At 38.9% G+C, this 27,224-nt stretch overlaps 1 protein-coding gene across 8 annotated transcripts in view; it reads right to left on the reverse strand.

Moving 5' to 3' along the window:
• RBMS3 (RNA binding motif single stranded interacting protein 3) overlaps nt 1–27,224 on the reverse strand; it is a 911,371-nt gene that overhangs the window by 438,357 nt on the left and 445,790 nt on the right. For all 8 annotated transcript variants that reach the window (XM_060781878.2, XM_060781880.2, XM_060781882.2 and 5 more), the window contains one exon: nt 4,881–5,050. In XM_060781878.2, coding sequence (XP_060637861.2) covers nt 4,881–5,050 — 170 coding nt within the window. The remainder of the gene's footprint in view (nt 1–4,880; nt 5,051–27,224) is intronic.

Raw genomic sequence — 27,224 nt, forward strand, 5'->3', positions numbered from 1 at the left:
CTTTCCTCCTCCTCTCTCCCCCTCCAAGCTGCCCCTCCTCTTTCCTCCTCCACCTCCTCACCACCAAAAGTCTTTCCTACACCCCCCACTTGCTAGCAACAGTCTTTTTTCCTCGCCTTGATCACTGCTCAGATCCTTTCACTCACCTTCTTGCTTTCCCTTCCACAGCTCATGGGGTGCTTTGATTGGATGGGTTTTTTTGCTCTTCTTCTTCTTCTTCTTCTTCTTCTTATTATTATTATTATTATTATTATTATTACTACTACTACTACTATTACTACAAATGCTGGGTGGCTGTCTGTTGGAGATCCTTTTATTGTACTTTTTCTGCATGGCAGAATGGGGTTGGACTGGATGGCCCCTGGGGTCTTCCACTGAAATACTGTTAAGTTCATGTTTGTTAAAATTGTTCTTAATTTTAAATATTGCATTGTTCCTTCTTTCCTTTTTTTTTTTTTTTTGCACTACAAACAAGAAATGTGTAGTGTGCATAGGAATTTGCTCAAGTTTATTTTCAATTAGTTCACACAAACACTCTCCATCCATCTGCCACTGGCCTGTCTTTCAAATTTTAAAACACAATGAGTCAAAAAGGTGTGTGCGTGTATATATATACACACACACACATAAACATTTTACTTTTACTTTAAAAAGGCTAACAGGGTTTGAAAACCCCTGCCCTAGACTGAAGGAATAGTACTGCCCTCAATCATAAAAATGAGGTTTCTGGAGTACAACAACTACTTTCAAAGTAAGAACTGCACAATTAAACAGGAAATAACATTTTCAAACCAGTAACATAGGTTTTTTTTCAAATTTTGTTACATAGTGTAATCACAGAACAATGGTTGCAAAGCAGCCTAATTTCTTCACATAACACATAATTAACTGCTGCAAAAGCTGGCAGCAATGTGCACTAAGCTAAGAATCTGTCTTTAAAAGATCACGCATTTATAGAAGATGTCTATTAGCAGCTATGATCCATCACAGTTTAACAGAGTGTCCGATGTTTGGAGGCAATAGACCTCTAAATGCTAGATTGCAAGGAAAATGGCATGGCTGTCACTCTTATGACAGATTTGCAAAAGCATCTGACTGATCCAACCAAAGAATTACTTCCCAGTCCTTTCCCTTTTTGCTCTTCCACCCAAATGAAAGAATCCACATTTTCTCCTTTTACCAGTATGCTTGTCTTGCTCATCAGAGCTCAGAAAAGTTTCTGGTCTACAAGTTCTGCTTCCTCACTATTTTTAACCCACACCACTTATGCTCCTGGTGTACTACTTATTTCAGAATCAACTGCCTGATGTCTCCTCTTCTGTCTTTCACTCTTTCCCTTCAGCCTGTCTTCTTCCCTTCATGCAGAAGAACCAGTGCATGCTTCTTAATTTGGGAAGTTGCTGTCCAGTAAGCAGCCACCCATCCTTGCCCGGACAGCCACCTTGTCTCCATCAGCGTCATGGCAATGGCTCAACCAAGCCTTAACATTGCTCTTTATCAAACTGTTTGATGATAACATATTGGCAAAGATTTCAGTTCAGAGCCTCATAAATTACCATCTTTCTTTTTGCATGCATGCACATTGATCTGTAGGGATTCTCTCTGCTCAAATGATAGAACTTGGAAAAGAAATTTGCTATGTTCACTTTTTTTAAAAAGAATGCCATTGGTAAGTTCTGCAAAATGGTGATCATCACATGCCACTAAGCTTCCACTAGTACATTTACATGCAGTTTTTTTTAAAAAAAATTGCAGGTCGTTCCTACTAGTTTTCTTATTTTGGAAATTTCCCCCCTCAGTGTGGAAATTGGTTGGGTGAGATTCAACAAAGACAATAGAGAAGCAAGCATCCTGCTCTCCCCATTTCATGCATTTACAATTGTATGGGGGGTGAACTCCTCAGCAGGCCTACAGAAGATGAAAGGAAAGAAATCAGTTACATGTAGACTTATGCTATTCCTGTGTGGTTGACCTTTTATTGTAAGGAATTTCAAGGAACAGTCCCTGAAGGAGACAGAACTTCAAGCAACAGAATGGATGTAAAGCAGTACTACTCAAGAAAGGACGGATGGAAAAAACATCAGAGAGTTGAAGGCAATGAAGACTTGTATGGTGTTGACAGAAGAAGTGGGTGTGAGGAGACAAAAGACTACTGGACAATAGCTACAATATGATGATTTTGGTCTTCTGTACAATTTGTGAAAGTTTTTTTTTCATTGTAATCAGAGCTAAAACAAACAAAATATCTTGATCATACCTTTAAGTTACGCATATGAAATTTTATTTATAACATTAACAGGTGTTAACAGATGTCCAGTCTTTTACAACTCTTCATTTTTTATACTAAGCTATTATCAATTCCTTGTTGAATCCAGAAATAAATATACCTATGTATTTATTGGCCACATAATATCTTTGAAATTCTGAGGACAAACAGCATATACTGGGAAGACTGAGTGCATCACATGTGTTTAATACACAGGTGAAGACATCTGGGGTATAAATCTTTCTAATTTGGTCATCTCATATAACAACAAACAATTTTAAAGTTTTCCTGCCCACTATATGAGAAGAGCTTTTACGCATTAAAAATTATTACACACATATTGGGACTCTGATGAAAAAACTATTTTTTCCAAGCTTTTCTGCACTATCCATTTTTTAGCAAATGACATTTTTACAAAGAAAATCTACAAATGTGAAAAATCTTACAATGTTGACCATTCTTTCTTGCTGTGCTGAGACACATTCTTTCTCACTAAAAACAAGAAAACCTGTTTTTCAAATCCATAGAAGTCATACATCTTCTGACTAACATTTCCAACAGCAAACAGCAACAACAACAACTTTATTTGTATTCTGCTCTATCTCCCCAAGGGGACTCAGAGCAGATTCCAACATAACAATGGCCTACATAAAACATACAATACTAACATAAAATCCCAGAAAAACCCCATATATGAAAGTAACACTAAAACCAAACATCAAATTAAAGCCTATTATCGGTAAATTAAACCTAAGATTAATACATTAAACTACATGTAGTTGGACAAAATTCTATAATAACTTAAATAGAAATAAAACATCCACATTAGTGTACAAATGCCAGCAAGGGTTCACAAAATGGTGTGGGTTGGTTATGTAGTCAAATGAGGTCATTGGGTGGTGTGGACCAGGAAAGCCCAAATACAAATAGTTCTCAACCAGAGGCCCAGCAGTGATTTCTCAACCATCTAATCCTCCTCCTCTCCATATGCTAGTGAGCAAAAGTAGGTCTTCAATTGTTTTTAATGGAGAGGAGGGAGGGGGGTCAGCTTTATTTCTTTAGGGAAGGAGTTCGATAGTTGGTGGGTGACCATGGAGAAGGCTCTCTCTCTTGTTCCCACCAGACATGCTTGGGATGGGGGTGGGACCAAGGGCAAGGCCTCCTCCAAAGACCGCAGTGCCCAGGCTGATTTGTAAGAGGAGATGCGATTGGTCAAGTAGCCTAGATCTGGGCCGGCTAAGGCTTTATAGGTAATGACCAACACTTTGCATTTAGCCTGAAAGCAGACTGACAGCCAGTGGAGCTGCCACAACATGGGGGCGGATCTCTCCCTATACGGAGCTCCTGTTAGCAATCTGGACACCAATCTCTTAACTAGTTGAAGCTTCTGAACTATATTCAAAGGCAGCCCTCACTTAGCAAGCTTAGAGTTCAAGCGGGATGTGACTAAGGCATGGACTACCATAGCCAGATCTAGCGTCTCACAGTATGGGCACAGCTGTCACACAAGTTTTAATTGTGTAAAGGTGCTCCTGGCCACCACCAACACGTGGGATTCCAGGGTCAGCTATGAATCCAGGAGCACCCTCAGACTGAAAACCTTTGTCTTCAGATGGTGACCCCATCCAACACAGGCTGTAACTCCACACCTTGATCCACCTTCCAACTGACCAGGAGTACTGCTGTCTTGTCTGGATGTAATTTCAACTTATTAGGCCTCTTAAAGTCCATCACAACTGACAGGAACTGGTTTAGGGGCAGGACAGCATTAGGTTGAAAGAAGTAGTATAGTTGGGTGTCATCCACATAAACTTGACACCTCATTCCAAAACTCTGGATGATCCCTCCCAGCGATTTCATTTAAATGTTGAACAGCATGGGGGACATAACTGAACCCTGAGGGACCAACAGGCTGCCAGCCAGGAAGTCAAACAGGAGCCCCCAGGACCACCTTCTAGGTTCGACTCTCCAGGAAGGATCGGAGCCAATGTAAGACAGTGCTTAATAGTGTTTAACTATTCCTTCCAGAATTATCTAACATTCAATGTGCAGAAAAGAGTATAAAAATAAAAGGCTGATATATTCTAGTACTCCCTTAAAACTTATTCTAAATATGATGATCCAGGGCATCCTTTAAGACAATTAATTTTGATCCAATGCATTAAATTGCCAGTGTCAAAGTCTTCATGTTAGCCATTTCATCTCTCCTAAAAAGTTAGCACCACAGGAACAGTGTGGACATTTCCTGGTAATGTCTTCCTCCCATATATTCTCTTTTCACCACAGCAAGTTTCCGTAGCAACCACTAATGCGTACCCTACCTGGGATCAAGCAATTGCCTCTCCTTCATTCTCACCAATGACTCTGCAGGTCAAATTATGCTTCTTTTTCAGCATGGATTGTCAGGAAGATTTTTATCACACCTGAGCTAAAGATGCAAGTTATCCTTTATCAGGTGTTCTCCACTGACAGCCATACCTTGCACCTAACTACTTCATTTGCACATAAATAAGCCTGCCTGTGTGAGGTTAGAAGCTGTTTGGGACAATTTGTCCTTGTAAGTGTCATACTCAAACACATCCAGCCAGAAGGATAACAAAGCTATTTTACTTACGGTTGGCACAGCTTGATAAGATCCTGGTCAGTGGTTCCGGGAGGAAGGCCTCGGATGTACAGGTTGGTTTTACTCAACTGTTCGCCACTGCTGTTGTTGCTGTTGTTGTTGCTACTATTCGTGCTGGGGCTGGGTGGAGCCATGGGGTGAGGAGCTGGTGCATAGGAATGCTGAAAATAAGAAAGATGGTTATTGGATTAAAAAAATACCATCAGTAGCGTAGTGGTAACTGAATGTTCTCTGGCAGCCATGATTTATACTTAATGCTACATAAGCTTTTACCATGATCAATCAAGTGGAAGACATCTCCACCTTGAAGCAGAATTAATTTACACTAAGACTTCTGTATACAAGCAGAAGGGAGAGCAAGAGGTTCTCAGTTGAACCATGGCTATATGAAACTGCAGATACTACCAAACGCCATTAAATTATCTTACTTCTTCTCGCAGTGTACCATAGCGTTGGTTGGAAGACCAAGAGATTCCCAGAATCACATGGAAATCCCAGAAATCTACTAGAGGGACCATTATCTTTCCAGTAGCAGGTATGTGAAATTGCAGATATGGATCTCACAGTTATGGAGATCTTACTGTATACATTAGTAAAGTATAGTAAGACTCTCAGCAAGTAAAACTTAGGCATTATTGACTACTGTATATAAGATGACTGGGCGTATAAGACAACCCCCCAACTTTTCCAGTTAAAATATAGAGTTTGGAATATACTCGCTGTATAAGACCACCCCTCTTCCAATGCACACCAAATAACATTAAAAAAAATCAGATTTGAATTCAATATGGTAATTTTAATTCAAATGCTTATGACATGCAGGTTCCTATGAGAGGGACATTGTACCTTATATTGTACATTACAGTCGCTCTTCCTCCCTTGAATTTCATTTACACTCTGGGTCCTTTACATCATGCTGGCAATCAGTTAAAATAAACAGTTGCATTAAATTATCATTTACAACAATTAAAAAACCAGCTGTGGCATTGGCCTTTTCAGCTGCAGCATCACACTATTGGCTCGTGGTCGACAAAGATTCCTTTAATAGAATCCTAAAGTTGGGAGGGACCTCTAAAGGCCATTTAGTCCAACCCCCTTGATTCTGCCTTCTTTCAGGGAAAGCACAACCAAAGCACCTCTGACAGATGGCCATCCAGACTTACTACTACTACTACTACTAATAATAATAATAATAATAATAATAATAGAGTTGGAAGGGGGCTCTAAAGACCATCTAGTCAAACCCCCTTCATTCAGCCTTTATGTAGGGAAAGCACAACCAAAGCATCCCTGACAGATGGCCATCCAGATTTAATACTATTACTACTACTACTACTACTAATAATAATAATAATAATAATAATAACAATAGAAGTGGAAGGGGCTCTAAAGGCCATCTAGCTCAACCCCCCCTTCTGTCTTAATGCAACAAAAGCACAAAGTATGGTACCTCCTGGGCCTGGAAGTCAGTCGGTCAGTCAGTCTTCCCTCCTTCCTGGGCCCAACTGGGGCCAACGGAGTGTCTGGCCCCTCGCCTTGCTGCTCCTGGAGGCCAGTCAATCTCATTCAAAGCCTTGCCGGGAGCAGCAGGGGAAGGAGGGCGTGCTCATCATCTGCGGAGGCCAGTGCAAGCCTCGGCACCCAGTGCTGGCCTGCGCAGCCCTGGAAGTCAGACAGACAGGTTGCTGCGAGGGGAGATTCTCCTCTGCTGCCTCGGTTGCATCGTCCGCTCGCTGCTTTCACAGTGCAGGCCTGCGCTGGCCTGCAGAGGCCCACGCTGGCATAAGCAGCAAGCAGAGGACACAGCCGAGGCAGCGGAGGAGAATCTCCTCTCACAGTAGCCTGCTTGCCTGACTTCCACAGGCCAGCACTGGCTGCCAAGGCTTGCACTGGCCTCCGCAGCTGATGAGCACGCCCTCCCTCCCCTGCTGCTCCCGGTGAGGCTTTGAATGAGATCGACTGGCCTCCAGGAGCAGCAAGGCAAGGGGGAAGACACTCCGTTGGCCCCAATTGGGCCCAGGATGGAGGGAGGCAGCGTGAAGAAGGCTGCCCTCTGGACTCCTTCCTCACGCTGCCTCTTTCCTCGCTGGACCACCAACTGGGGCCCAACGGACCGTCTGGCCTCTCGCCGCACTGCTCCTGGAGGCCAGAGTCAATCTCATTCGAAGCCTCGCCGGGAGCAGCAGGGGCGAGCATGCTCACTCCGCTGCGGAGGTCAGCGCAGGCCTCGGCAGCCAGTGCTGGCCTGCACGGCCCTGGAAGTCAGGCAAGCAGGCTGCTGCGTGAGGAGATTCTCCTCCGCTGCCTCAGCTGCATTGTCTGCTCGCCAAAGGCAACTATACTGGAAGCGGCAGCAGGAGCACTCGCCAGCCACCACGTGGCTGAAGGCTGGAAATGGAGGGCCAAGGTGGTCTCGCCAGAAGCAGCAGCGGGTGCGCTGGCAAGCCACTTCACCTGAAGATGAAGTCAAGGCTCGCCTGCAGGCTCCGCTGCCGCTGTCATACATCATCGTCCTCTGATATCCGGAAGACAAGACGACCCCCAACTTTTCAAAGGGTTTTCAAGGTTTAAAAAGTCGTCTTGTAGCTCGGTTTTTACGATATTTTAAAAAACAAGAAGTCTGCTGAATACATAACCTGCCTTGAAAATTTCAATATGCAACACAGACAGGCTATATATAATTCATCAAAAATATCTGATGTTTTCATTGAAGCCAACACTATAGATTTTAAGATAAATATGTATGTATAAGAAAAGGTGGTTATATTTCTGTGGAAAAAGACATGCTTTGGATGCAAAAGGTTTCATGCCCAGTACCTGGCATCTACAGTTAAAGAGAATCACACAGGAGATTATAATTATTCAATAATTGAATCTCAATTATATGAATTTCTATCCCTCTACAAGTTCAGGCACTATAGATTTGTAAATATGTCCCATGTTATACAGGTAGTAACATCAAAAGAAAAAAATCATTCCAACAAAACACATTCTATAACTGAGTAAAATTCTTCCTCTTTCAGTGCTCAATGTGAAAGACAGGGAGTGAAAACAATCAATTAGGTTTATTGTCTAGACTAGACCTGTCAAAACAACTGCTATAGAAATTACAAAGTTTAAGAAAACAACATGACAAAACCAGCATTATTCTTTGTAATGGTAACCATCAAAAACTCACTGCTATTAGTAAATTTCAGTGTTAGGAAGCAGTGGCTACACAGATAAAATACAAAAGATAGCATTATTCAACTAATGGATACACAATGACTAGTGGAAGCAGCATGCAAGCAACACAATCAAACATCCAGTCTAATGAAATCATAATGAATTACTCAACAAGCCATGAAAAATCTAGTGTATCTATTTGGGAAGTCGTTGTGGAATGACCTGTCAAATGACACACACAATGGAGTATGAATAGAATGTGACACTTGAACAAATATAAAAGGGGGGGGGGGTTCCATTAGCAGAACCCGTATAACTGTACAGTTGGATATAATGTAACTCAGAAGCCACACACAGACTAATCCCCCACTATTGTGACTCCCACAATTACACCTTCCCATAGCCATGTTTTAAAGAAAAGGCCCCCTGGACACCTGAAGATCTTCAATTCCCATATCATTAATGTATCCTCTCTAAGTGCTGCAGGGTGACCCAAAATATATATTCATCCTTTAAATGGCAATAGAAGCTCTGGTGACTATTTGAAGGCTAAGTTAATTAATTTTTCTTGAAAAAGAAATGTTCTAATAAAGATTTACTCACAGATCTAGATTATCCCCTTGCAACTGATATATTTATTTATTTATTTTTAAAAAAGGAGAGTCCACTTGAACATCAGGAAGAGCTTCCTCACTGTGAGAGCTATTCTGCAATGGAACTCTCCCCCAAGAGAATGGTGGAGGCTCCTTCTTTGGAGTCTTTTCAACAGAAGCTGGGTGGCCATCTTCTTGGCAGGGGGTTGGACTGGATGGCCAATGAGGTCTTTTTCAACTCTATGATTCTATGATACCTTCTTTGAATATGGTATCTAACTCAGATCACTTATCACCCATTTTGACAAACAAACAGCAATCTTGGCTTGATCAGTTTATACCAACAATCTTCTGAAGAACTCAAAGCACTTGAGAATTAGATGACAGTTTGAGTTGTGTTGTTGTTTTTTTGTGAACAGAAATGGAATGCTTTGGAAACAAATTCATGAAGGAGAGAGACCTGATTGGAATGGAATTCTCCCCACACCCCTCCTTATATTCAATTACATACCATTGCAATGTAGTGCAAAAACACAACTTGTAGTCACCAGATTTTCATGATATACGTGGATATACTGAAATGCTAGCATGGTTTTCTGAATTCACTGGGAACTCCTCCCTGGCAAGTATAATGGATGTATGATCCTGGTCAGTTATTCACTAGTTTGAGTAGACATTAAGAGTCTTTAAGGTGCCATATTTTTCATATGCTAGTGCAATGCTGCCACAAATCAATCAGATTGTTATGATTATTCAGTCTAAAACACTGTTCTGGATCCAAGTTCTTCTGATGGAACTGCTTTCAACAGGAGAGGAGATCTACACATCAAGAACTGCTTCTAAGGAACTACAGGAAGGTGTGAAAGAATATGGGTAGGAAGAAGCCTCACAATGCCTATGGATGTTCACCAGCATAATTTTAGATATAGGACATTTACTGGTGAAAATAAAGTCTGGTATGTGACAACTGCAGTCCAGAATATCTATTCTGAATGCAACAGCAAAAGGATTTGACACTATCTGGATATATTACTTCTACAAGAATGGAAGCATGCTTCTGTAATAGTCCCTCCCTCTAAAATCAAGGCAGATTAAGTATTTAATACTTGAAGTTCACCATTCAAAAAGGTTAAATAAAAATGAGCTGTCTTTCAGATTGTTCTGAATGACTCATTAATTCAGTTCACCTAGTTAATAGGATTTGTTTTCATCTCTGGGAAAAAAATGAATGAAACATTTTAAATAACAAGCAGTTAAGAAAAGCATCCGGTTGGATTTATATCTGCCTGCAGACATCCACACAGATGATACGATGGTGAAACTGAAGGAGGGCTATTCTATTTGAGCAGTCTAGGTAAATAAACTGGCCAATGAGCAGAAGTAATGAGATACATTAGCTTCCGTTATTCAATGATTAATGATCCATCAAGGCTGAAATCAAGCCAGTTTTATGTTTAAAAATAAAATACTTCCTGTGATAGGAAGTTAAAGCTACATAGTTTCAGTTCACAGTGCCTTTTTTCAACCCATTTTAGCTGTCTAAATCAGTCCTCCGGTGACTTAAACCATTAATACTTTCTCCGAAGGGCTGCATGTATAACCTTTTATTTCATTGACAGTTATCACTGGAAGAAAATCTCATATCTCACTTACAAAGATGTCAATTTCACTACCTCGTGATCACCTACTTCTTTGGCAAATAAATACATGTTAAACAGTTTGCAGATAGGGTCATTTTGAATATGAAGGTGCAGAGGCAAATTAAGACCTGTTGGGGGCCTAAGATATATCAGGGTTAAAAGATCATAGTATACCAAAATATGTTTTATGCTATTAGAAAAAGAGGCCTAGTAAAACATGAGGTTCTAAATTATCGTTTTCTTAACATGTATAGCTAAAGGGCCTTCAAACTACTTATCCAATTAATTATGCTGGGTTTATTCATCTTGGTCCTGCAGACAGTCATGTGCACATAAAATCTGTAAACTGTAGTTTGATTCTCCACCATAATAAATTTATGAACACTCCACAATACAGGAATAAATACCAAGTGCTGTAGGCTATATTTCAGAGGAAGGAACTGGCAAACCACCTCTGAGTATTCCTTGCCTAAGAAAACCCTTTGAAATTCATGGGGCCTCCATAAACTGACATGAGGCTTGAAGATGCACAAAATCATACAAACCGCGACAATCACAAACACTCTTCTGGACTGTATGTATAATCCTTTCAATGTTTAACCATATCTGATTTAGGGCACAAGATTAACTGAATGAATTAATCCAATAAAGTTCTATGTTAATTCATTATGTAAAGAACACTTCCTTAACTTTGTCCAGGGTTAATATTATAACATCCCAGCATTCCTTTGCCCTGACTTAAAGTATTCTTTCTGTAATGGATACAAATAATCAAGGACCAAGGGACCTGCATTCCAAGGTATTATATATTTGGGAGTAAGGAGTTGTAAATCATCTCTAACAAAGCTGAATGCATTTTGTTCTCAGGAACACACTGTTGACTAGTTTTCAGCATTTACAAGCATCTTGCTACATCTGGATATTGCTATAAAGTAAGCATGTGTGGGGAAAATAAGTAACTATGTCTATTTGTGCAGAGAGTTATTTTTCTCTAGGAAAAATAATCTTTGAAAATGAGGGCTTTCCATGCAACCAGAGGCATCATCCTAAAGGGCAGCTCTTTCCTTTTCATTGCTATCACACAGGAAAAGGGTTATCAGTAGGCAGTATTTTACAAGATCAAAGTAAATGTGAATTACATAGGAACCAGAGAAATTAATCCACTATCATCTAAACGGATGAGAACTATAAGGATTTGCCCCCAAAGAAGCAGTGATCAAACGACACATTTCACTCTCTTCAGTTGCCAAGATTGTTGGCCATCACCAATAAGCATTAAAAGTACATTACCCAGCTGGATGGTATCTCATTATTTACAATGTATAAATAATTACTTTTAGTGAACTTCACTAATGAGAGAGAAAGCAGTTTTACAGTGTGCTGCCAGTAAAAGATTATTCACTTGAGAATAAACAGCCCCATATTCTAACATGCCCAGTAGAGTTCATTGAACAGCAGGGTGACCATCAACAGGATTTGAATCCTTGAACTTCTGCTACCTCTTGGATTTAAAGAAGTGACAGTGATATTGGACCAAAAAAAGCATGTAGCTCAAGAGCTTTGCTCCATTGACTGGATCTCTCCCTTTCCTTCACTGATAATGAGCTTTTGTGGTTATATTACAGGACTAGGAAAGCAAATCTAAAACCTTCTCTTCTATTAATGGCTTATTCATTTTTATACATGTCTGATGTTGTGCTTGCTGAAAAATAACCATGTAAGATAACAATAGATTATTGCATTAATTATAATTCTGAATCCCAGCTAGAACATGTGGAAGGGAGGAGGTTCTTCTTTATTCTAAAATTATTACATTGCTTATGGTCAGTTATCAAAATGGCCTTAAAATCCTTAGCAAACTTTAACAAACCTCAAGCAGTACTTCTTAAAGACTTTAGGTCCAGTTTATGAAATGATCAAAAGCAGTCACACCTGGCATTATAAAGAAAGCTTTAAAAAACATTGTTTACCACATGTACAACCTCTGAACACAGATATCAGTATCTACCATATACTAAGCCATCAACATCTCATCTCACTTTTTCTTCCTTTTCATTTTGCCTATCAGAACATGAAATAAGAATAGATGTCATTTCCATTTATCACTAGTATGTCAAATTTTTATAAAGAGCTATACAACAAACAGAAGTGAGCTAGACAACAAACAGAAATGGATTTTAGCTGCTTGGTGGTTTTGTACTTTTCAAAATAAGTGGCTATGTCTGTTCTGTTGATTTATCTTCTACAAGCTGTATTTGCTATTTGCAAGGAGTACCCACAACACAAACATAGCATGCCAACCAAGAGCTCGTGGTTATTGTCAGTGCCAAATTTCAGCATGCTTCAGGCTGGGAAATGTCCTTCTGAAACCCTGATGTTTGATGTAGCCAATATTGATGAACTTTGGGCCATGTGCTATTTTTTTCCACATTCAAGCACGCAATCTGCACGACAGAAGCTATGGCATTGCAAGAAATAGTAACATCTGCATTCCAGTGTTCACTGAAATTAAAAGCAAAAATAATTCACTTTCCTACACACACACACATCCCAGAAAAATAACCCATAATGAAGGGAAAGTGGAAAATAATTTTGCCAAAGGGGACATTTGCAAACAAAACACCTTGATAGCTATGCAGTCCATTCCCAAGGAGTCCTCGTCAAAATTTATACCTCACTGTACTAATGTAATCAAGTAAGAAAAAAATAGCAGAACTAAGATTATATCTTCCAAATTCAAACCAACCATTCTACAGAAACTATAAAGGATAACCACATATGACATTAACCGCATGAATGCAAATAATGTGTAGTGACAGGGAGGCAAATAGAGGCAGTACATCCCCAAATGATAATTTTACTTTCCGCAAGGGGTTTTTTTTTTGTCTCAAATATCTAACATTTCAGTAACTTTGAAACTCAACTTTCAGAAATGCTATCTTAAGTATCCAAAGAGAGTACACAGGACAAACTTCATTGATCACACTGTAGTACAGAGAACCCTGGTATCAAATGGAAGAGTTAAAGCTGTTTTGTTTTTGTTTTGTTTGTTTCTTTTTGTATCAGGAGAAATTGCAAGTTGCTCACCCTGCTCCCCAGATTTGAACCATCGACCTTTTGGTCAGCAGTCCTGCGAACACAAGGGTTTAACCCATTGCACGACTGGGGACACCTAGTTAAAGCTGTGAACAATCTTAAATGTCTTGGTTTGTTAATTGGAAAATTCCCATTTATGTCCATTGTGTGAAGTAAACAAGGATTAATAGCCCATAATTATAAACTTCAAGGACACAAGCCTTAATCCAATTGTTAGTCATGAGTAGAAAGACCAATGGAAAACATATGTATCATTCATCAATTGAGTTAGTGGATCTGTTCTAGCCAGAACTGGCAATGGAATTATGGTAAGGTAGTGTCCTCCTTTAGTCTACCTAAAATACCATAAAGGCAGCAGACCCTGTCTGATCTTGAAAACTAAGCAGGTTCACCCCTAATCAATACTGTTACGTGAGACCACCAATAAATACCAAATGTTGGAGACTATATTTCAGAGGAAGGAATGGGCAAACCATCTCTGAGTATTCCTTGCCTCCTTGTCTCCATACGTGGACAGGTGACCCAAAGGCATGCACATGCATACACTGCCATTTCTGCATTAGGCACTGTCAGCAATGTCTCAAATGTATGTCACATAGAGTAAATTTAATAAAAAATATTCAAAGGTCCATAGCAATCAGTCAATGATAAATTACAATTTATAAATATATGAATCTGTGAAAAGAAGTAGGAATAGCTGGATTTAGAAAACATAATTGATCCATGAATCCAAATTTGAGAAAGAAAATTAAACAGGAAGATTAATAAAGAAAGACATAAAATGCAATGAGAATTCTACTCATCCTAATAAACAACTATGAATTGATGCACAGAAGAAATCTTCTTAAACTTTGGGTTGCAACCCCATATGGGACCATGTAACCAAAATTCGAAAAAATTCACAATAGTAAAAGATTTCCAAATGCTCAACCACTAAAAATTATTTGTGTACTATGCCACCTAGTCGCTATTTTAAACATTTGCATGAATCTGTTAGTAACTGCAGAAAATGCTTCAGCTGCACTTCATAGAAAAAGAAAGTCGACTCTCCTTGTTCAGCAAGCCTTGCAAATGCTGATCTTGCTTGATGGTCATCTTTTCAGTTTCAAACATGCTTTACTTCACATTTTGAATATAAAAAATAAGTTGTGTTCATGAATACTCAATTGAAATAAAAAAATGTAAATCAACCACCATTAAAAATTCAAGAAGAATTTGCAGAGTTATCAAGTGACACAGGCTTAAAACATGTGTTTCCTTAAAAACAATCATTCGATGAATTTTGGCTTGGGATTTAGGCAGAATTTTCAACAATTTCTGAAATGGCCCTGAACATACTTTGGTCATTTTGTAATTCACATTTATCTGAAGCAGTATTCTCAGCACTGACTCATAAGATCAAAATACCAATATTTTAAACTTTGAAAATTGTTAAAGATGCTCTACATCCTCCAGTATCAAATATTCCACCACTGGATTGTTGTGAGTTTTCCGGGCTGCAAGTTCATGTTCAAGAAGCATTCTCTCCTAATGTTTCACCTGCATCTATGGCAGGCATCCTCTGAGGTTGAGAGGTCTGTTGGAAACTAGGAAAATGGGGTTCAACAGAAAGGAAGAAACCATGAAAATGAACAAAATCTGTCTACCAGTATTAAAAAAACCCTCTAAAATCATAATAGTAAATAAAGAAAAACACTCAAAAACAGGGGAATTCCAGACCAGAAACAATCAGGGCCAGCTAATCACCTCCCAACAAAGGACTCCCTCCAGGCAGTAAGAAACGAGGCCTTGTAACAGCTAGGCCATTAAATGATAATCAGGGCAGCCAGTTACAACATTCACAGCTACGTCAAATATACAAGAGTTCTTTCTCCCACCCTGGACATTCCACAGATATATAAACCTCATTTCCCTAGTTTCCAAATGACCTCACAACCTCTGAGGATGCCTGCCATAGATGCAGGTGAAACGTCAGGAGAGAATGCTTCTGGAACATTGCCTTACAGCTCAGAAAACTCACAACAACCCAGTGATTCTGGCCATGAAAGCCTTCTACAATATATTTCACCACTGATTTAAATCATTATGTTAAAAATTAATAAGCATATCCATCTCATTAGTATGCAAATTTGCTTTTTGTCTTTAATAAGTGGTAAAATTATATGCATACCAATGAATTGTTTTATATGTATACCAAAGAATTATCTATTTATTATCTGCACATGTTTTATTTGAATACCTTTTTAATATATACTAGCTGTCCCCTGCCCCAGGTTGCCATGGCCCAGTCTGTGTATATGTGTTTTGTGTGTGTATAATATTTGTGTATATGTTTGGTATATGTGTGGTATATATATGTGTGTGTGTGGTTTTGCGCATGCATTTTTTTTTGCTTTTTAAAGTCTCTTCTGCTGTGTTTTTCAGTGTTTTTATGAGTGATGGTCACTCTTTGTCCTGATAGGTGTCTTGTCTCCAAATTTGGTGTCAATTTATCAATTGGGTTTTGAGTTATGTTAATCCCACAAACGAACATTACATTTTTATTTAAATAGATATCAGGGGATGTTTTTTTAAAAAAAATCAGGTGAAAAAGGGTTGCGAGTGGAAAAATCCCTGGGATAGAGGAGACAATTGCAAACAGCAGGGTGTGCAACTGGATAAACAAAAGTGGTGCAGACACTATTGCTGTATTATTAAGTGTATTAGTTTCAGAGAACGTGAGTTCCTTTATCACTCTTACTAAAAAAAAAAAAACATTTTGTCAACATGGTATCAGGTATAACTCATGATCTTTAACTGTCAGGGAAGTTCAAAGGTTTCTTGATAGTTCAGGATGTTTCATGTGGCATAAATAAATATTAAAAGGAAACCAGAAAATTATACACTCCGTTTTTATATAGCATATCTAGAATTATTTTCTCATCCTAGAAAATGCTTTTTCTCTTCAGCTACAAGTCTGAAGTACACTCCAGCTATCTTAAGACTAATTAAAGTTTACTGCCAATTTGAGTTGGATGTGGATCACACTTCTCATTGTTTTTAGCTGCCAAATATCTCAGTATTTAAAATGTATTCAGCTGCATCCTATTGATTTTTTACTCTGCAGCTACAAAACTTCATGTTATAGTAAACTGATTTAAAAATTTATTTGAAATGTGTCATATATTTTAAACTGAACAAGGCAAACTTTTCAATGGTCATAAGGAGCTATGTTGATATTGGCTTTTTAAAAAAAAATACTTTCCATCTCCACAAACTCATGCAGGCATACTTTAAAAAATTATTGCATGGAATAAACCAGAACAATGAAGTTTCTTTTCATGTTAAAGAAAGCTATGTTATTCACACACCCTTGTTCAAAAAACATCATGGCCCAGTTGATCTAGAATTTGTGCATTCGTCACTGTTCAAATTATCACACAATATTCATAACATCATAATGTAATGGTACTCTACTTACATAACTGGATGTAATGTAATGGTACTCTATTTACATACCTGGATGTAAGCCCCATTAAAGATATGGAACTTGCTTCTGAACAGACCTATAAAGGATTGCAGTCAATAAATTCATTTAAATGTATACACAGGCTTTTACAGTGCCATCCCTACTGATTCACTTGCAAGCAGAATAATTAAACTTATACCAGCAATCTTATACCAGTGGGCATGGATTCAGAATCTTTTTGGCAGATACAACAGGTAGAGATATTCCCAGCAATGATAAGAGAAAGGATTCTATAGCTTAGGTAGAAAAATGTTATGTCCGAAATATTAAAGAGAAAGAAATAGAGTACAGGATTATAGGAAACATATACAAGTGTCCTAGCAGAAAAATTAAGAAGAAAGGTTTTATTTTTGCAGGGTTGAACACCTACATGTGTAAAGATCTAGCAGATGAAATTAAAAAAGGAGGAATGCCATGATTGCATGGCACGCTGAAATCTTCCTCTTCAGATATAAAAAGCTTAGGAAGGTTTAGTCAAGATCATCTCATGCTATAAAATGAGTTGCGATGAGAGAGTGAAAAATTATACAATGCCAGAAGCCAATTAACACAGACAGATGTTGAGAACAAAGCGGTCTGTCAAAGCCAGACTCAATGATTTCACGGAACAATTCCACTAAGGGTTCATACTGGAGTTCATAGAAAAAACAAGACATGTCCAGAACCTTAGTTAAGTTTATAACAAATGGAATTAGCTACAAAGGGAAAGCACAGAAGAAAGCGGTTTCTGGAGAGTATATACACAAAATAAAACACAGACAAGGATCTAGACAAGAGCAAAGACTAGACAAAGAAGTTGAGAAGGAGACAGCAGTATTAACAAGGAATATTGGTGGAGTACAATTGCAATTTATAAAAGTAAAAACTGTTTCAGTAAATTTCCATGTATTCACCCAGAGAGACTCAAAATCATTAGGGTATGTATTAATTGTGGTTGCTGCTGTGTTTCTTACTACCACGAAATGTAACATTGGCAGCTTAAAACTGTTAAATTTACATGATGGACAATTTTGGTAAAATCTGGCAGTGAAAATGTTATTAGGTCTCATCTAATGCCAGGAAGGGTAAATTGTGACTCCTGGGGTGTACTGCAGTTTCTACCATCCCTCAGTATTAGCTATGATCATTGACACAGATGGGAATTAGAATCCAACAACTTTTTGAAAGTCATGGCATACCTTCCATATTTCATGGATGTAAATCAGGACACATGTGGCCAAACAACATCAGATAGTGGTCAAGATGGCAAACATTGTCAATGAAGAACACATAAGCCAGAACAGGATGCATCAGATTGCTTCTACTTGAGCTAATTGAGAATTTAGCTTCATCCCCTTCTCTCCCCATGCTTAACTGAACACACTGCTTTTGCCTTTTCAACTCAGTTTATAGCAACTGAAGTAAAATGAAGACCACATTGAAAAGTGGAAGTAGGGGAGAGGAAACTTGAACATTTTAAACAAATGATTAATCAGGACTACCTCAGGGAAATCAAGACATGTAGGAGGTATACCACAGCTTCTTCACCTCTGCTATAAATCAGAATGAAACATACCTTAAAAAATCTGTTTCAGAGATGTATCAATGACCTAAACAAGTCAAGAAGAGCAAGAAGAATTTGGATAAGAATAACTCATCCTAAGTGTTATCAGTTTAAAAAAAAAACAGTGTCTTTAAGGGTGTGAGATGATGATCTCAAAATCTAATGTGGTCCCTATCTTCAAGAAGGGAAAAAAGGACGGCCTGAACAAATAATCATCCGGTCAGCCTCACATCGACACCAGGCAAGATTCTGAAAAAGATCGTTAAGAAGGTGGTCTACAAAGACTTAGAAACAAATGCTGTCATCGCTAATAGTCAACATGGATTTATCAAAAACAAGTCATGCCAGACTAATCTTATCTCTTTTTTTGATGGAGTTACAAGCTGGGTAGATGCAGGGAACACCCTGGATGTAACCTACCTGGGTTTTAGTAAGGCCTTCGACAAGGTTCCCCATGACCTTCTGGCAAACAAACTAGTCAAATGTGGGCTAGGCAAAACTACGGTTAGGTGGATCTGTAATTGGTTAAGCGAACAAACCCAGAGGGTGCTCACCAATGCTTCCTCTTCATCCTGGAAAGAAGTTACGAGTGGAGTGCCACAGGATTCTGTTCTGGGCCCAGTCCTCTTCAACATCTTCATTAATGACTTAGATGAAAGGTTAGAAGGCATTATCATCAAGTTTGCAGATGTTACCAAATTGGGAGGGATAGCCAATACCCCCAGAAGACAGGAGCAGAATTCAGAATGATCTGAACAGATTAGAGAGATGAGCCAAAACTAACAAAACGAAGTTCAACACTGACAAATGCAAGATACTCCACTCAGGCAGAAAAAATGAAATTGGGGATGCTTGGCTCAACAGCAATATGTGTGAAAAAGATCTTGGAGTCCTTGTGGACAACAAGTTAAACATGAGCCAACAATGTCATGCTGTGGCAAAAACGCCAATGGGATTTTGGCCTGCATAAATAGGAGTATAGTGTTTATATCCAGGGAAATAATGCTACCCCTCTATTCTGCCTTGGTCAGACTACATCTGGAATATTGTGTCCAATTCTGGGCACCGCAATTGAAGGGAGATGTTGCCAAGCTGGAATGTGTCCAGAGGAGGGCGACTAAAATGATCAAGGGTCTTTAAGCCTATGAGGAGCGGCTTAAAGCGCTGGCCATGTTTAGCCTGCACAAGAGAAGGCTGAGAAGAGACATGATGGCCATGTATAAATATGTGAGGGGAAGTAATAGGGAGGCGGGAGCAAGCTTGTAGGGAGGCGGGAGCAAGCTTGCTGCCCTGGAGACTAGAACACAGAACAATGGCTTCAAGCTACAGGAAAGGCGATTCCATCTGAATATTAGGAAGAACTTCCTGACCTCACTACCTTTGAGGATGCTTGCCATAGATGCAGGTGAAACGTCAGGAGAGAATGCCTCTAGAACATGGCCATATAAACCGAAAAAATCTACAACAACCCAACTTCCTGACTGTGAGAGCTGTACAGCAGTTACACTCTTTGCCTCAAGGCATGATGGAGGCGCCTTCTTTGGAGGCTTTTAAGCAGAGGCTGGATGGCCATCTGTCAGGGGGTGCTTTGAATGCAATTTTAATGCTCCTTGGCAGGGGGTTGGACTGGATGGCCCACGAGGTCTCTTCCAACTCTATGATTCTATGATCTTATTGATGCAAGACAAATGAGACTGCGAAAGCACATTACCCAGGACTTTGGAAAGTTATTTCCATATTGAATAGAACAGTGATCTTATTTATTGCAAACCATGTTTATATATCCTGAATAACAAAACAGAGAATATCTACTTAACATGGTTCTACTGCTCCAGGAAAATAGGAGACAGATAGTCAATCGCAAGTTAATGAATGCAAATTAATGAATGGGAAACACTATATTAGACAATTTGCCTCCATGTCCCCATGAAACATCCTTTACCTTATATTCATTATATCTCTTAGTATCCAAGAAGTGCTTACAAAAACTATGAGTTAAACAAAGAAGATGGAACAATCTAACTGATCATAAATTTCAGAGTCCTATTGCATTTTAAGACTAACAATTATATTTGGGATAAGTGTATCACACCTGGTCACAAGAAGACTCTTGAATTCAATGTTTTTCTTTCCAATGTTGGCTACACTGCACGAACAAAGATGCCCCTCTGAAATGAAGAACATGTTCACAATAGAAAATGTGATCATGAAATGTGTGGCCTTTATATTAACAGGGATACTAACTGTAAACCAATAATTTATCTGAATGCATAATGAATGAAAAAGATGAGAGAAAATGCTATCTTAATATTTGTAACTGGAAATTTGTAATCTCTTACGATAGTTCACATGATAGAACAGATGGGAAAGTAGTACAAAACTGAAAACATTCTGATTTGAATATTTTTTTCTAATGTTTTATGTTCTTGGCTTAATTTTTTTAACTCTTTTTGAGTAAAGATGGAAATAAAATCAGCCCCACTAGCCTACTCAGTTGCACAACTTTTTACTATTTTCAATCTATTAGCAAGCATTTAGTACTGATAATTTGCAGAGGTCAAGCTCTTGATATTCACTTCAAAACTGTCCTCAGTGAGTGATTCATGCCAGAAATTAATAATAACTTCTCACCAGCAGCCAACTCAAACCATGATTTTCTTCCCCTTTCCCGTGTTGGATGCAAATATCCTGCAATGTGTTTTCTTCTTCTTCATTATTTGCTTTTTACTTCCTTGCTTAAAAAAACCCAAAACAAACATCTTACAGATGTAAGAAATGGTCCCCTTAGACCACAAAATCATAAAGCAAAGAGCTTGAAGGGGGCAATAGGTCGACTCCAACTCTCTGCTCAATGTAAGAACTCCCTCTGACTATCCCCAGCAAATAGCTATCCAGCCTACAACAAAATGTCATCACAGAACCAAGAGTAGGGTCTCTGGAGGTCGGATGCAGTCCTGCAAGGTCATTTATAGTTTAGGGCCCTACCCCTAAACTTTATACTTAGTGTCAATCTAAGCCTGAAATAACTTGAAAACACAGAACAACAACAATCCTAATTAATCTGACTATTTCATCAGCCAAAAGCAGGCTCACACCTCCCACTGAAATAATATTAAGTTTATGTTGGTTAAAATTTTTCTTCATTTGAAATATTGTATTGTTCTTTCAGGGTTTTTTCACACTACAAATAAGATGTGTACAGTGTACATAGGAATTAGTTCATGATTTTTTTTCAAACTATATTCACCCTCCCCAGTCTGAGGGACATCTGCTTAAAACATTTGAGGATCTCTGCTCTGTAGCAATGGATCTTCCTGCCATCCTTGCACTGCATGGCAGGATAACCTACTGGAGATTTTGTGATCCATTTCAGGCCCAATCTGACCAGCCAGCTGGCTCAAAAGAGGTAATACGGCGTCCATGGACACTGAACAAGTAGCTCCCTCTTTGTTCTGTGCTAGCAAGTTTCTTTGTTTAGATGAACTTTTTTGCAAAGTGATTGCCTCAAAGGAATTTACACTGTATATATAGAAAAGAACCAACTTTCTTGTGTAGAGTAAGCAGTTCCCTGAATGGATCCATAAAAAGATGTAACTACTGAAAGGCGTAACTATATAAAGTGTTTCTCTTGTGGCATTGATGATTTCCCTAGCTACCAATTTTCCTCCAGGTTCTGAAGATCTACATGTTGCCTACACAGGTGAAACATCCTGCATCCACTCACATTTTCTTGGTATATAGTGACCACATATATGTTTATTAAATAAAGTGAAAACAAAATCACCAGACACAATTTTTCCTTTTGTGAGCTCACTTGGATGTTAGAGGTCTGTCCTGCAATGATCCTGTTTGCTGTGCTTCACATTCTTCTGACTGCATAGCTGTGGCCGCTCCATGATCTTCCCTCCCCCCTCCATGCATGCAAATATACGTATATATGTCCACATTTTATACATATATATATATATATATATATATATATATATGCCTCAATAGGGTATTAGTTATCCTATTAAGTTACGCAAGCTTCTGTTATTTACCTACTGATAAATGGAGTTGTTTTAATAGTAATACACAATTATCTGCACGAAGCAACTTTTAAAAAAGGGTGGTGACTGCATCTGCACAAATGCAGCTTCAAAAGAGCAATTGCATGCAGGCAAATAGAAACAAGTAGAATGCCAGCTGCCCACCTATCCCAAACTCTCTGCTTCTTTGATTTTCTTTTTCCTGGACATTCATTTTCTTGGCAATGTGTGTTTGTTACCTTAAACCTGCAGGGAAGGTAACATTCCTTAGAATTCAGAAGGAGAGGAAAGTGAAGCCAATAGTATCAGAAAAATCACTGGAGTAACCATTGCCATATTCCTCATCCTCCTCTCCCTCTTCTGGATTAGAAAGTTTGTGGAAACATAGTTACAAGAAGAAGTGATAGTTTGCAGTGACTTATGGCAAATAGTAGCAAGAAAAGTGACATGGCTGAGAGGGAACGTTTTAACACCTACTGAGAATGAAGATCATTAACCGTGGATGCCTAGGCCCATCTGTGGCAGATGCAAGAGTACAGAAATCAAAGGAAGTAATGTTTCGCATGGAGTAGTCAAGGTGTGAATGCAAGAAAGGGAAAATGCTGCAATGTATGTATGGAACCAAAGTTGTTGGATATGCCAAACCACAGGATCATTTAAGAAATGAAATATAATTCTGAATTTTGATTAAACAGACACATTATGATTTTTAATATTCTTAACAAACCAAGAATGGGCATTAAGCACAATATTTCTCATCCAAATGAGGATGAGAGAACACATCTCACAGAGCTCTTCCAGCTTTTTCTAGCAACTGAGGCCTGTCTATCCATTCATGTCATTGTTCCAGTGGAAGATCCATTGGATTTGCAATTGTGCATAGAGAGAACTAGCACAAGAGGTGTACATGACTCTGACTACACAAAGTGGTGTGCAACCAGTTGAAGAAATGGCGATACATCCTGTTAAGCACAACTATTTCATCTCATGCAAAAGCTAAAACAAGATTGTCAGACTTTCAAATTATGTACAAATCGTTTTAAAAAGCCTGGTTGGTATGAAATATTTATAAGCAAAAGAATAGCTCCTTGCCTAGATTAAAAAACCTTACTGCACAAGAAAATTGCCAAATTAAGTGAACAGAGCGTCGGCCCAGAAACAATGCTGTAATTACCTCACATACCGGAACACCGCTAAAAATGAACATTAAACTAGCTGCCTTGCCACACAATTATATTCTGCCTCCCCACATACTACCAGGAGACAATTAAAAGGGTCACATATCAAGCATACCTCCCAACAAATGCTGATGTGGATAGGCCTTGATAACACTGTATAAGATGAGGGGACATGCAACATTTTATTTTTGATTTCATGTAGAAAAGGGAAGGGAGAATAATAATGTCTTACTTTTTTCTTCTTACATACTAATTCTACTAGATCACCTGCTGGAGCTTCTCCTGTTCTATTTTTATCTAGCCTCTTGAAACTCATTGAGTAAAGCTTTGTTTCCATCTTTCATTTGCAAAAATAACAAAAGCGTCATCTTACCCCTAACCTGGTAGAAAAAGTAGAAGCAAGAGAGTGGCTCCTTTCCTTTTGTGCCTCTGTGGATTTGTAGCAAAGGTACAGAATTGCTGTTATTGCTGTAATTTGCCTCTGGGGATTCTACAGTGTGTGCAGCAAGAAGCGCAGGCATGCTTTCAAGACATAGAAGCAGCACTGGGCCTGTTCCACATGGGCTGCCTTAAAGCCTTGTTTCTGCTTGAGGATCACCATGCTAACATCGGCAAATGTCTTTCTAAATCGCACCTTCAAAATCATGTAGGATAGTCAGTCACAAGGGCTGCCAAATCAATCCTTTCTAACTCCACCTCTACTTCTTCTTTTAAAAGGTAGGGTTATACAGAACTGTAACATTCTGAAATATGAGAAACACATCACATTCTACTGTCGCAAGGAATAAATGGATAATCCTTCAATTCAGGATTTTAGACATAGCTCTGCTAAGAATATAAAACACTCCCTAGTGTGCCTTGCATGCTGTGGTATGCTTTGTCTGTGCCTAGAGCAGTGAACAGGTGAGATGGTGAATAATGGGGGCCAACAGGTCACAATACTGTTCATGACACCCAGCTGAGAGATCTCAAGAGACCAGACACTTCTCAATAGGTACGCCACTTGGAGGGTTTGGAAATCTTAATCTTGGGCATGCTGGCTGAGTATTCTGGGAATTGTTGCCCACAGTCATAACCCTCTCAAAATGTGGGCACTTATCATTCACTGAAAGAAAGGTTTCAAAAAAGTAGTCCTCAAAACAGGAAAAAGGGAAGTGGAGGAAAAAAGGAATATGGCAGCACATTTATGATTACATGCTTTTTATTTTAGCATGAACTTTCCTGAATACAAACCCTTCAAATGTAATATAGTTGTTATGCAAATTGAACTGAATGCAAAAGGGTCCAGAATGATACAAATACCTCACCTTGTCCTAAATTTTAAAAGGGCTAGGCAAGGTTTTACTGGTCTTTCATAGTGTGGCAGTAATCTGTTACACTTGAAATGCGACCTGGAGCAATGTTTCCTCAACACAAGCACCCAAAAAGCTCTTGTCAACCTACAATGTACTGATATCATCAAATATGACTAGACAGGAAAGAACATAAACTAGAAAAAGGAGGATGGATACTGCATACAAGATAGTCATAGACTTTCTTATGCATCACATAATCGTAAAAGAAGAATAAAATCAATTAGCTTCAACAGGCATTTATTGTTACTGAAAATTATGGTGCTCATTTATATACCATCTTTTCCCCATCCTTGGAACTCTAAGCAACCTACAAATTAACAAAGCCAGCACAGATTGTGTGTGTGTTATTATTTTATAGAATTTTAAAAGCAATATATAGAATTAAATGTATTTAAAATTCATAACAAGACAGTTTTTTTTTAAAATAATGTATACAGGATTCAATTCCTAAAAGCCTGATGGAAAGGGGAAAAGAAATCACTTGCTGGAATAAGGAGAGAAAGGAGGAACCACATTCTAGCTTATCTAGGAATAGAGTTCCAAAATCTTGGAGCAGACACCAAAAAATCCCTCTCGCTTATTCCCACCAAATGTTACTGGGAAGTTAATGTAGCAGAGAGAAAGATTTCAGTTTGCACAGGTTCCCATTGGGGACCCCACTTTTCAGACTTGTAAGTATTAAGTAACTGTTGCTATTCTGTGTGGGTGGTGGAAGGGGGGAATCTGCCTTCTATTTCTTCTGATTTCTCAATTTTTTGTTTTAAAATGTGTGCATTTCATGGATTAAACAATAACCTACCCCTTCTTCCAAAAGGTAAATGAATATACACTTCACACATGTCTCATTCAGATTTGCTGCAGATTCTAATCTATTTTAGCTTCACCACAACATTCTTTAAAACTTCCAGGTAATAGCAATGCATAAAGGGAATAGACAATTCATAAAACTAACCTGTTGCTCATTTTCCTGGCCATTATTTCTTTGACAGAATGTATTAGACTTTCAACAAAATATCGTCCAAGAAGAAAAAGATCACTATAAGTAGAAATAACTGGCGCCTTTTTCTCTACCAAGAGTTCTGTATGTGTGCAGAAGAAGGGGGCCCACATATCACCAAAAGTGTCAGAGCAATAAAAATGTGTGACTGCTTCCTTAGATTCTGAGAACATTAGACACTAGAGGAATCTCATCTGTCTGGGTATCTCAAGGACAGCTTCCCACATGAGAATCCAGGCTAGGAAATGTCACAGACACTGACAGATGGGTTTCCCTAGCCTCGAAAAACCTAATGGAGCTTTTCGTCAATTTGCATACTGCCTGTCGCTGAACGAAATTGGTATGTGTCAAGGACATTAAGCAGGCCAAAGTGAAAGTGTAATAGCCTTGTACACAATATTGCTCCTTACTGCTTGCTGTATGTGTTAGGTGGGGAGGGGAGGGGGATGAAAAAGAAATACGAGAATGTTTGACTTGATGACGGCTCCGCAGCCATAAATCTACCCTCCTTGGAATAAAGCAAGGCACCTAGTTCAGCTCCATCACTGCATGAACTAAATATTATCATTGCTATTGTTTAAATCTATATTCTTTCTCAACCACCCATTGACTCACACAAAACACAGGGATGGGTAGATAGGTTTGTCTCTTTAAATAGATACCTGATGGATGAGACACTTTTAAAAAATCCACTCCATCAGAGAAGTTAGCTTGTTTACTGCTGAATAACCAGCAGAAGCCCACATGAGACATGAGCTGTGGGAATAAAGTACTCATAATTAACAATCATAGAATTGTAGAATCAAAGAGTTGGAAGAGACCTCATGGGCCATCCAGTCCAACCCCCTGCCAAGAAGCTGGAATATTGCATTCAAATCACCCCTGACAGATGACCATCCAGCCTCTGTTTAAAAGCTTCCAAAGAAAGAGCCTCCACCACACTCCGGGGCAGAGAGTTCCACTGCTGAACAGCTCCCACAGTCAGGAAGTTCTTCCTCATGTTCAGATGGAATCTCCTTTCTTGTAGTTTGAAGCCATTGTTCCTTGTCCTAATCTCCATGGAAGCAGTAACAAGCTTGCTCCCTCTTCCCTGTGGCTTTCTCTCACATATTTATACATCGCTATCATATCTCCTCTCATCCTTCTCTTCTTCAGGCTAAACATGCCCAGCTCCTTAATTTCACAGAATTATAAGAAAATAGACAGAATGCACTGGTGACTTTGCCACATAT

Source organism: Anolis sagrei, chromosome 6 (genome assembly GCF_037176765.1).
Source record: "Anolis sagrei isolate rAnoSag1 chromosome 6, rAnoSag1.mat, whole genome shotgun sequence".
NCBI lineage: Eukaryota > Metazoa > Chordata > Lepidosauria > Squamata > Dactyloidae > Anolis > Anolis sagrei.